The 12,602-nt window shown below is 40.1% G+C and overlaps 1 protein-coding gene across 1 annotated transcript in view; it reads left to right on the top strand.

The window, feature by feature from the left end:
- The window catches only part of FNDC3B (fibronectin type III domain containing 3B), a 183,690-nt gene that overhangs the window by 90,455 nt on the left and 80,633 nt on the right, over window positions 1-12,602 (top strand). Inside the window, exons 4-6 of the mRNA XM_005525084.3 lie at window positions 1,948-2,024; window positions 9,350-9,593; window positions 10,539-10,823. Of these exons, the coding sequence (XP_005525141.1) occupies window positions 1,948-2,024; window positions 9,350-9,593; window positions 10,539-10,823 (606 nt within the window). The remainder of the gene's footprint in view (window positions 1-1,947; window positions 2,025-9,349; window positions 9,594-10,538; window positions 10,824-12,602) is intronic.

Genomic DNA, 12,602 nt, shown 5'->3' with positions numbered 1-12,602 from the left:
TGCACGTTCACAATATCAGCCTTTACCTTTTATGTACTGCCCAGCTTACTGTGGAGCAAAACTTGGCAGTGTGTACAGACAAAGTGGATTCAGAGAGAAATAAAAAACTCAAAAGAAGTTTGTGGAGATTTTTTTTGATTGGAAAGGCACAGTTATTCAAACAGTATTTCTGTTCTGAAGCAATTGTCACTTCATATTTTTGATGGATTTAAATAAAGCCATTTACATGGCAGCTCCTTCCCAGTAATCACTTACTGTTCAGCCTGAAGTTTTTCCATTGACACTAAAATTGTTGGCTGTCTGGGGAGACAAATATTGTTATGAGGGCCATAGGGTAAGAGAGAAATCCATATGAACTGAATAATAAGTATTAGCTTTTTTTTTTCCCTTACTGGGCTTGTACTGTAGGTAAAATTCCCCTTATAGTTAAGTGTAGGAAAGTATGAAGTCCAGCAAATCCAGATCCAAAATATTTAAATCTAAGCTTCAGAGTTCCCATTTGCCTTATACATTTGATGATGGTTTGCCGTATTTCAAATCTAGATGTGAGTAGTAAAAGCTGTAGGGGCTGGTTAGACTGTAAATAACTGGATAGAGAAAACAAACCGAGATAAGAGGAGGTAAAAATAACTCAGTTGGATTCCTGTGTGTAACTTGGATTTTGGGAGGTGGGAAGTTCTGCTGATTATACCAGAAGCAGCAGGAGTATAAAAATGCAGATGGCTAGGGAATGACTGCTAATTTAATGTGGACTGGTTTTGCTGATATCAGATAGCAGACTGTGACTCAGTTTGTTGTTGGAGATTTCATTAGATTAGTTTAAGTTTTAGGAGCAGTCACTCCCACAGGCCATTGCATCCCATCTGTGCCTGAAGTGCTTCATATGTTTTAGTGTTCAGCTTCCTTCCCTAGAATGTGATATGGTTTTGAGATGCGGGATGGCTTCTCCATCAGAGAAGGTGATGGTATTATCTTTTGTGTTGTCAGTCAAAGCTGAAATTCAGTTTGCAGTGACAAGGAGCAGATTCCTGCTGAGCACCTCTCAAGAGTTTGACCATGGGGGCAGATGGGCTAATTAACAGTTCAGTGTTAGATTTTAATATGTAATAAGGAAGGAATTAAATTAATTTTTCTTTTCCAAGTAGCAAACTCTGATTGCAAACATCTGTCTGATGTTTGGGGGGTTTGTTTTACTGGCTGCTCCATGTGATGTTCCCAAAGTTAATGGGTGAATCAATGAGCAGTTGAGAGAGCTATTTCCATTTTATCTAGACACTTTCTTTTAGCTATGTGGCTCCATTTCCAGAAGCACAGTGGTTATGGCACTTGCTTTGTTGTACTTGTACTCAGTGCCTCAAAATGGAACTTGCATGTTCAGAGCTGGATTTCAGAGTGGAAACCATAAGCTTCTTGCTTGTATAACCACATTCCAAGGTTAGTCTGAATAGCTGAGATAATGAATTTGGTCTTTGTGCATTCTTAAATAGATAGATAGTTTTTCACATATGTGACTTTTTTTTTTTGCTACAATTGGACGCTTTCCTTGGAAGCTGCCTAATTCCAGGCTGCACAGTTTCTGCTTTGTTCCCTGCTCCTATGCCTTCGACAAGAATAACTTAACCAGAGTTCAGTATAGGAATTGTGGGCTGCTAAAGGACATATTGTGTTACTGCTTAATGCTGTATAAGTTGATCAGTGGGTAATATAAAGTCTGTGTTCTAGCTGTTTTACGATGAAAATATTATTTCAGCAGAATATATGGTAAAGTCATTGAACAACGGTCTTATTCTCAGAATGATGGCACAAGGCATTTTCCATATACCAGAAATTAGTGGAGCTGCTCATTTTGTTATTGCAGGCTTCAAAAATAAAGCTATTTTTAACCTTTTCTAAGCAATTATGCTATTTTTTTAAAAAACTGATATCTTATTACTCTCTTTTTATTAGGACCAGCAGAGGTTCCCATGATGTCACCCAATGGATCCATTCCCCCTATTCATGTGCCTCCCGGTTATATCTCACAGGTATGCTTCTTGAAGAATTAAAATTTCTGTTATTAAAATAATAAAAAATTTAAAATGTAGAAGCAAAAGCATTGATCCAGATAGAGAAATATACTTGGTTGAAGTTTAATTTAGGGGTTTTAATGAAAATGGTGATGCACATTTTCATGCTTGTGCTCTGTACTGATAGTATGGCCACATTTGCACAGGTGAGCAGGGATGTGCACCTTCACATCCTGGTATTTGTAATAGATTTGGGGTTTGAGCACCAGCAAAAGCTCTGCACACAGACTGAGCTTATAAATGCAACTTGTGTTGTTTGTGATCAGGGGAGAAGTCCTTGATGTTGGGTAATGCCTCAAGACCTCGTGTGATAGTCAGAAGGGGTAGGGGACCATGGAAGTGAGAGAAGGAGCCACTGTAGCTGTAAAATATGCTATTGATCCTCAGTATCTTTCTACAGCATACCAAAAACTGAGGGTTTTGGTGTATTTTCAAGAATAAATGTGATTTAACTTTTTATGGAAAAAATGGAAAAGGTTTCACAAAGCTGTTAGGTTTTGGAGCTCTTGAACAGCTACTGCTCTTCTGTGTAAATAACCCCAGATTACCAGTGTGTTCCTTCCATCTTCTGCAAAGCTTAGACTCTTTCTGAGGTAAGGAACAAACCAAACCAAACCAAAAGATTGATATAAGGCATAACAGCTGTGAACAATACAATAAATCAAATAATTTTACCATTTTCATTGAGACCTGGACCAAAAGCTTCCTTAAAAGTACACAAAGTATTTCAGATATCCTTATGAATAGCATAAGAACTTTTGATAGATACAGCTTGGCATCTTGTTAAGCAGAAAATAGATGATGTCCTGGAGTCTCTTCTCCTCCCCAGGAAACATGTGAGCTTGTGTAATTCTGAAAAATTGTGGATGGCGTCATACTTAAATCCCACAAAATACTGCAATCACTCTGTGGTATTTTGACTTCTGAACAGAGTGAAAACATGCTTCAAGTAAGAAGGAATTTGTTAGCCAGCCTAGGAGAGAGGGTAGGATGTCAGGGTGGTCCTTCTGCTCCTCAGTCCTCCCAAGGGGACTGGTTGGAGTTTTGAGACAGCTTTTGCTGCTTAATGCTCCTCATGGGCTCACCTAATTTAATAAACTGGCCCATATCATGGAAAGGTTTATCTAAAGATTTATTCTTTCTCTGAAATAACTTTAACACCTTTTTAATATTAAAATGTTTATACCTCTCTACCTCTGTGCTGAGATAAATGGTTGGGTATAATTGGAATGCTTTCCAAACCAGAGGGATGAAAGTCTTCCAGCTGTATCTCTGAGCCCAGTTCTTCTGTGAAGCTTTTTGTGGGGCACCATAATAATTCCACTAAAGAAGCCTTTAAGTAGTTTCTTAACCAGAAAAAATCCAACCAAAAACCCTCTTCTGAAGCAGTTTTTCCAAGGAGCTGGAAATATGTTGTAAAGTTTTAGGGGGAAACTCTGTGTTCGGCACTTTTCTGCAGCGGAATGTGTGTTCTGTTCTGTGGTGAGTGAGCCTCTTGTCTTTCAGACTGCTTCATATTAAATAGTAGTTGAAAGTCTGTAGTAATGAAATTAGCTCTTTGTTGTAATAAATGTCTCTGCCTTATTTGCTCTTGCTTTTGTCTATTGCTTCATAGTTAAACCCAGTCTTTTATGATAAACAATTAGAACACAACTTAAATTTAACATGCCAAGGGAAAGGCCATAAAGCAAATTAATGCTCTCTGAGATATGAATCAAAATAGACTTGATTTTTGGTTTGATTTCTCCCCAAAGTGTAAATCTAGGAGTCAGGCAGAAAGCAATACCCCTGCAGAGAAGCAACAGTGCCTATTAAAAAAGGGCATGAAATCTTATTTCCATCTTGTTATGCCAAGCCTGTGTTATCCCTGAATATAACATGAGTTATTGAATGGTTGCAACGCGGGATTAACGTGGTGCATCATCACCTCTTCGGAACAATTGGCAGGAGGACGTGAGCCCTGCAAGGTCAGCCCCACTGGAAGCAGCACAAACACAGACTCAGTTTCTACACTTCAAGGACCATGTTAATAATTGTGACTAGAAGCTGGGTTTGTTGATGTTAAGGAGATACTCCCAATGATGAGGCTTAGCCAGGGCAGGAAATGATCCAGGAAAATAGCAGAAAACAAATACACACCACCGTTTCAAATCTTTGATGCTATGGTTTTGCTCTCTAAAGTCCAGCTCTTTGAAGAGCCAGTGTTTTGCATTATCTTTTCAGCAGACAAACCTCTGTGCACCTCTGGCAGATAAGAGCTATCAGATCAGGGTTCATGTCCCTGCAATTCTTTGTGGGCTAAGGGTTGGTTAAATATAGACAAGAGAAGTTCCTTGCTGTGCTCTTGGTGGACAATATCTCTGCTGTAAAAGTTGGTTGTGGAAGGTGACATGGCAGAGAAATCTGCATTAAATGTGTATGATGTCAGCTTCTTTATCTGCAACTTTTAAGTGAGATTAAGGATTTGAAGGCTAAGGTATTAAATTTGGGGACATCCTCATGACTTGTGCTTCCTGCTTTTCAGTGTATGTCTAGTAGGAGAGGAGGAAGGCTTGAAGTGTTCTGATCAGGAGAACTAGAAAAATGAAAATATCAAAAAGCAGGATCATTAACTTGTTTGTTTAGTGCTACTGGCTTAGGACTGCTCTCTCTGAAATAAATCTGGAGCAATTCCACTTGAATTTGAGAAGTTACTTGCCTTTAGTTGGACATAAAAATTTGGCATGAAACTCCACTTTTGATTTTATTTACAGGTTTGTTAATATGGGCTCTCTGCCACAGATATTTTAAGACTAAAGGACAAATTTACTGGTTGGACCATGAGGTGCACATGTGTTGAAAAACCTTCTTTGGCCATTGGTCTTCTATGGTCTGAAATGTTCAATTTGTGCCGTGGTCCTGCAGTTCAATATTCCTGCACCAAGCATATGGCATTTGACAGAACTAAAGCACAACTTCTGGAAAGAGCAATGTCTTTAAATGACATTTAAAATGGTAGAAAATTTATCCCATCTTTGAAAATCAGGATTTTGGTCCTGGGTACGTTCTCTCCCCTAAGAGAGGTGTTCTCCAAAAGCATTTTTGGCTAGCATCAGGTTTTGCTGAAAATCTCCTTTTTGTGTGGCTTTATGCTCACAGAACTGAGATGGGTGTTCTGTAGACTGCAGTCAATCGAGGCATCCTTTAACAAGGGTGATCCTCATTAAAGCTTTGAACACAAGCAAGGTTGTGCAGATCTCATATGGAGCAAGCCATGAAGTGGTGATCCTTTTGAGTTTATAGGCACTGGTCCTGAAGAACTGTATCATTGCAGATTTAAAGTACCCCAACATGCTAGCCAGCATTCTAGATATTTATCTGTCTATTTTCCACACTGAAGGCATAGATTTAATTTTGTGTTTGATTTAATACTGATGGATTCTAAAGATAGTGATGCAAACTTGCTGTGACTGGCGTGAATTTGGATTGGCATCTTTAAGAAATTAAATGAATAAATAAAATGTTGACATCCAAGTGCCTCGTGGATGAGCTCATTCTCTACTGGTTTTGGGTACAGATGAATGAAGTTTCAAATTAGTTTATGAAATTCACAAAGTACTGGTTGTGGTCCACCCACTGGCTGAGCTCCAAATGTCTTTGCTGAATCTAGCAGATTAAGTTTAAGTGAAATAAGGGTTGTTTGGGGTTTTTTTTTTTGAAAGTAAATGGAAATTACTTGCATATTGCTATATAAACTCATAGAGTAAAGACATGTTACAGAATGAAGGTGGTTATTTTTTTAACTGGGACTCAAAAAATCCAGGTACAACTTACCTGTGCACAATTGCTGTGCTTTTTTCCTTAGAGTATAATACTAAATTTCAGTGGAGAAAAATAAGACAACATGGGGCAGTGTGATGTACTTTTCCACAAATTATCTCTAGTTACTACAGTAATATCTGCACTGGAAAACAAATAACATTTGAAATGGCATTCCCAAAATGTGGCAACCAGTGGGGGAGGCAGTTTTATTGTGTATGAGTAATGTTAACCCAGACTGCCCTGAAAGATCATCACCTACCTCACACGGCAATTAAGCTCCCTAAAATATGGGAAAAAACCCACACAGAACTATGCTATAATAGTATTGTTATTGAGGTGGCATGCCACTTACACCAGCAAGCACAAAAAATACCAGCAAAAGACAATTTACCTACTAACTGAAAGAAATCCCACAAAATAATGAAAGTTTATCTCTAGGTGCCAAATGACAAGAGATATTTGTTTTCTTGCAATATAAAGTGCTAAAATTAGTAATAGTAATTACTTTTAATATTCCAGTTGCATCTAGAGACCTCAACAAGGATTAGGATTTTGTTGATTCTTGGCAATGAAGTGGAGACAGTTTAACAGTGTTTCCAGATGAACTTAGGATCTTTGTGACAAATGGTTTTAAGCAGATGCAAAGAATTGCAGATTTCTTCTTAAAATAGCAAACTTGAACCTCTCTGCTAAGTTATGTTTTTTATTCATGAATGGATCAATTCTGATTTTATCTATCTTTGATGAACTAAGTGTTGTCTCCCAGAGTGGCACTACTACAATCTACTCACTGCAGGTTTTACAGATCAAGGGATATCTGCAGTCTTTATAGCTACCTAATGCATAAAACACATTAATCAGATTACCAACTTTGATTTGTTAAGGACAGAATAGTGTATTTAAAGATTGAATGTGCCGCTTCAGAAATGTACATATATACCAATAATTCCTAGTTTAGAGAGAAAATGCCCTGTAGGATTGGGAAATAAAGTGGGTTTTGCAAGGTCCCCTGTGTTTTTGTGTTCATTTGTAATGTATGCAAACAGAATAACAATAATGCTGTCTGCATTCATGGCCTGGGAGGAAACAAATAAAAGATATTAGTGTCTTGGCTTTTCAACTAAAGTAATTTGGAAGGCTGGCTCATTCTTTGAGTTGGACTAGTTGGTGGTTTTAGATTCCTCCCAACTGAAATTTGCTGTTCTATCCCCTCATATTTGGCTTCTGTCAGTCCTGTTGATATTTTATAGCTTTATCTAGCAGGGTAATTTCATCAGAAAGGTCTTTGACAGGACTCTGAGCTTTCCTCCCTGCTTTATAGATGATAGTTCAGGAAGCTGAATCCTAATAATTTTAAATGTGGTTTACATTATGTGCTGCTCAGTGTACAAGCTTTCTGTCTAAATCTGTTCCTTAATATATTCATCTTTCACCAGAGCACAAAAGGCACATGTAGCTGGTCTAGATGCAGAAATAAGAGCTTGGAGGTGGCTTTGAGGCTTGGACTAGTTAAAGCCACGATGAAAACCTCTCACATCAGGATGTAGGAACTTGCTCTCTCAATTAAGTTACAACATAATCTGAGTCTGGGAGTTAAATTCAGCATTTTTGTGCACAGTCCTAGATAAATAGTTCTGTTTTCCAAATGTGTGCTTATCAGAAAAGGATTTCCCTCTTTTCCAGGTTTCAGAGTGCAGGTTTGAGACCTGGCAGCAGGGTAAGAGATGCTGTGGAGCAGAATTGGGAAGCCTGAAAATACAGCAGTTGAAAGGATGTGATAGTCTAAATCTCTGAGGTTCAGCTGTCTTTTGAGGACTCTGTAAAGTCTTTGAAATTTAAAGCTGGCAGCTGACAAATTGCTAGTGGAAGTCGTAAATTTTGAGGGTAGAATCAGGTACGTTAAGCCAAACAATTACTGTAATGGTTACTCAGCAAGCAACGCATTTTTAATGTGAAATGTTACAAGTGAATGAATAAACTTTCTATAGAAAATTGTCTTCTGTAGAGGCCAGCCAAGCCACAGAAATTGTGTGTCCGTGGTCACAACCCGTAGCTAACAGGTGTAAATGTGCATAACCTGAGGGCACACATGGCCTGGGGCAGGAATTGGGTCAGCAGCTGCTCCTGGGTGAGTTTTCTCCTGTTGTGATACCTTGCCTGAGGCAGGAGCTGTTTGCTGGAGCAGTTCTGCTCAGGGCTGTGGGCACTGCCCCTGGGCAGGGCTGGTCCTGTGTGGCACAAACAGCCACTGTGCCATTCCTCTGCTCCAGGATACACTTTTTTTTGGGTTTTTTTTTTTGTGGTTTAAGGTAAAGACACTGGGATGTGATGAGAGCCACTGGAGTGTGGGCAATCCACAGCAGAGTCTCTTCTGCTGGTTCTGCTGTGGGGTGGATAGCTCCAGCTGATGGTGTGGTGATCAGCTGAGAGTGGCAGCATCTTGCAGCAGGTGCCTTTGGTGCAGGGTCACTTATCTCATACAACGTTCTTGTCACCGATGCTGCTCCATCTGTGTGTCATCAGTCAGTTCAGAGAAAATGGGGTTTTTAACAACCTGTTTGTTGCATGAAATTAAAGTAGGCTTCCTTCATGCTTTTCTGTCTCATCCATGCCAGCATACAGAGTCAAAGGGATAGTAATTGTTCTTACATTGGTTGTATTTTTTAGTTTAAGAAATGGCAGAAAGTTTTTGAATGAGCTTCAAGAAAAGCTTGGTTCCTAAGTCTGGATTGAAATTTGGCTGGTTGACTGTTCTCCAGAAATACAACTCTGGAAAAATTATAGCCTGAAAACCATTTTTCAGCCTAAGCACATTTCCACCTTCCTACATCTGTTTTTACATGCTTTGACTATGGCGTTAGGGGCCAAGTTATGCATATCCCAGAGCTGATTTGTGTGGATGTATAGACCAGCTCTGTAACAGAAACAAACCCTCTGCCCTATGATTTGTCCTGAGCTACAAACCTACCTGCTACAAACAGAGCAGCTCCTTTGCAAATGTAGGCCAGCACAGCAGGTTCCTGCAGAGTACATGTCTGTGTTCATCCTCTGCATAAGAGCAGTGCCAGCTGCTTTCCAAAGTGGTACTAACTCTGTTCTCAGGGCGCTGTCAAAGTCCGTGGTAGAAATTTTATGGGCAGGATATAAGGTCAGTCCCGATGAGTACGTTTATTTTGGTGCTTTGTGTTTCTTTTTCAATTGTTTTCCTCCCTAAATGCAGGTTATTTATTCTGTCCCTTAACCCACATAGTTATCACTAGCAGCAGTACAGCTCCCAGTGATTAGTGTGGATATCTGAGTCTCCAGGAAAAGCCACATCACCACCGTGGTTATTTCTGCTGATATTAATTTTAGAATTGGGTTTATTCATGAAGCTAAACCTGAGGCCCAGCTGTTTCCCAGTGGGAGGACAAGCTGTAAACAATGCTGTTTTAGAGGTGTGCCTGTTTCTGATGGTGCCTGACGTGCTCCTTTCCCTGCAGGTGATAGAAGACAGCACGGGCGTGCGGAGGGTGGTGGTGACGCCGCAGTCTCCGGAGTGTTTCCCTCCCAGCTATCCTTCGGCCATCTCGCCAACCCATCACCTCCCCCCCTACCTGGCACACCATCCCCATTTCATCCACAATTCCCACACAGCGTTTTACCCTCCTGTCACTGGACCTGGGGACATGCCACCACAGTTCTTCCCACAGCATCATCTTCCCCCAACAATATATGGAGAGCAAGGTGAGCTGGGAGGAAGGGGCTGGAAATGGCCTTTCACACCTGTGTTCAGCAAGGTTTAAGGGCTGGGGGAACCAAGAGTAGGAATGGAGAACTTAGAGAGTGCCTTTCTTACATGGAGGGAGCCTCCTTTAATAACCTGACATGTGGGGGCTGTAGCTACCCAGAGTATCCATTTTTATTTTGCCAGCAAAGAAAAGACTGTTTTGGGCATGATATTTTCAAGGTTCACACTCAAAATGAAGCACAAGGAGGAGGACTGAATTATAGAAAAAATCAGGAAATACTGTAATTCCTTCAAGCTGACCTGCCTTAGGTTAAGAAAGAGTCATCCTTGGAGAGAGAAGTGGGGATTGTATTTAATGAAGTGTATCTGAAGAGTGTACATGATATTTATGATAATGGTTAAACTTCTTTTTAGGTAGTTTTAATTTCCAAAGGTTCTACTTTGTGTTGCACTTCTCTCCTTAGGCAGCACAGCTGACACGATTGTAAAGTCTATTTATACTGGGAAATTAAATTGCATGTAATCTAGGGTTGGCAGCTTGAAACCAGCACATCTCAGCTTGTTCTGTCCAGTCAGCCCCTGAGGAAGAAAATGCTAAATTGCTCTCAGCTTCTGAAGGCTTTTTCCACAAGATCAGTTCTGTCTGGATTTTTGCTTGAAATCTGTGTCCCTGAAACATAAGTACTGAAAAGGAGGGGAAAAACATCATCCTAATAGCAGTATTTTACACACTTGTATAAAGTAAAATTCTGTCATCAAAGGAGCATAGTTAATACAAAATAATTGCAAAAAAGGGTTTCCTTTTAAAAATCTCCAGGAACAGCTGGAGTAATTTCATTTGGAGATGGCCAGGAATTTGGTTTTCTGGGGAAAAATACCCCAAACAAACCTCAATGATTTTTGTTATTCCAAGTTAACGCGGGCGAACCGTTCCATTTCAGAAATCATACCACTATATGGGATGTCCAGCTACATCACCAGGGAAGATCAGTACAGCAAACCACAGCACAAAAAACTCAAAGACAGGCAGATTGACCGCCAGAACCGCCTGAACAGCCCTCCTTCCTCCATCTACAAGAGCCATATAGGCAGCTGCACCACGGTGTACAATGGTTATGCCAAGAGCCACAATGGGGCCAGCAGCGGCGGCGGGGGAGCCCCGGCCCTGAAGAAACCGGAGCGCAGAGCAAGGAGCAGCCCAAAGTCAAATGAACAAGACCCACATGGTAAAACAAGGGTTTTATTTATTTTTAATTCCTTTTTATTGCACCTTTCCGGCTTGTGACCTCCTCTGTATGGATCCAGTGGCCGTGCCAAGAAACACTCCCACCCACGCGTTAATACGGTGTGAACTTAAATATGAATGCTGGGCTTGCTGGGCTGTATTTGTTTTGTAAGGTGAACCCTGTGCCTCCCCATCTTTCGTGACTTCTCCAGCATCATTCTCTTTCTATCTGTTGGAAGCAGAAATGCGTTTTATGGGCGAGGTCTTGGTTTTATTTTGCTTTTTGGAGAGGTATCTTGGCACGTCACAAAAGTCTTCATGGACAATTAAGCTATAACTAAAGTCTGACTGCTAGGAACCACTATTTTGCATATCCTAGCTTAACCTGGTAAAGTTATTAGAAAGTTTAGAGGTCATGACTGAAAAACCAAGGGTTTTTTTAATGTGAAAATTCAATGAAAGTAAGATTAGTTGAAAACAAAACTGAGAAGAAATTTCTTAGTGTTAGGCAGTGGAAATAGTGGTCAAGTAAGTCTGGCTGCTTTTGAAATAATTTTCTTGAGCATTTTCAGAGACTTGTCATTTAAAAATTTCAAACTTTAGATGAACGATCCAGTGCTTTACTGTAATCAAGTCTCCTTTATCACAAGCCATTCTGCACACAGCCAGTTCTACCTAAATTGAGTTTAGTAACTTGTTCTAATCCCTTATACCTACCTGCCTTTCTCCTCTCTGTCTCTTTGCTGACTGCTACAGCAGCAGCTGCCTGAACAAACTTTGATGTAGTAACCAAAGCAGCATGTCCAAGATATTCATAATGTAGCACACACTGAAATATCTTGAGTAAATTTATGTGTAAAACATAGGTTTTCCATTATTTATCTATAGAGTGTGTATTTATATGGCTCTCTACTTTTACATGTGAGACATAACTGAAAGAAACAGTTATGAAAATTAGCTGTGTCAATAGCCAAAGAGGGGGGAAAAGTGCTGCTGGCATAGTAAGGAATGAGGATTTGCAGATGTGCTTCAGGGTCTTTAGAATTAGCAAGGAGCTGTATTTGGGAATGCTGTAATCCAAGAAAATGAATCACTGCATTAGACTTCATAGTTATTTCTTGCCAATCAGCTTATGCAAACTTTAGTATTCTTATTTATGTTTAAGTGTTTATTTGAGGTGGAATACGTGAGGTGTTTGAGGCACGTGTGTGAAAGATCTGCATTAGAGTATTGCCTTACAATATCAGTTCAGTGGGTATTGAGTCAGTTGAGCAGATCACTTCTGAAATAATCTAGAAATCATTTTAAAGCATCTTGTCTTAGGGTTTCCTGCAACCCTTGTGTTTGTCTAATTTGTTGCCTTGGCCGGGTCGGCTGTGCTGCATCTTAAGAGCACGAACGCTTTTAAAATGCCAAGAAAATCAGTGGAGTCAAGGCTCCAGCACATGCAGTCTTGTCATCCAGAGTGCCTTCAGACTGGGAACAGCAAGGGATGGAGCCCTCCCCCAGCTGTGGAAAAGTCCCTAATAGAAGGCTGTGCAAATAAGTATCCCTTGTCCCACCCTCCTGCCTTTTAAAATTAGGTTCTGTATCTGCACCCAGAAGTGGCAGCCCTGGAGTCGCATCAGCTGCTCTGCAGCACGTCCATGGCCAAAACAGGAACAGGAGAATATTTTTCATAGTAAAAATAAAAAAATATATACTGTGGGCTCAAATGTGAGGTTTTTGACATCAGTGTATTGTTAATAGTCATACATGTAAACTTCCATGTAAACTTCTG

Source organism: Pseudopodoces humilis, chromosome 11 (genome assembly GCF_049639895.1).
Source record: "Pseudopodoces humilis isolate 2021_Gansu_Grassland_sample_001 chromosome 11, ASM4963989v1, whole genome shotgun sequence".
Taxonomy (NCBI): Eukaryota; Metazoa; Chordata; class Aves; order Passeriformes; family Paridae; genus Pseudopodoces; species Pseudopodoces humilis.
This window is presented reverse-complemented; position numbering and strand designations above follow the sequence as displayed.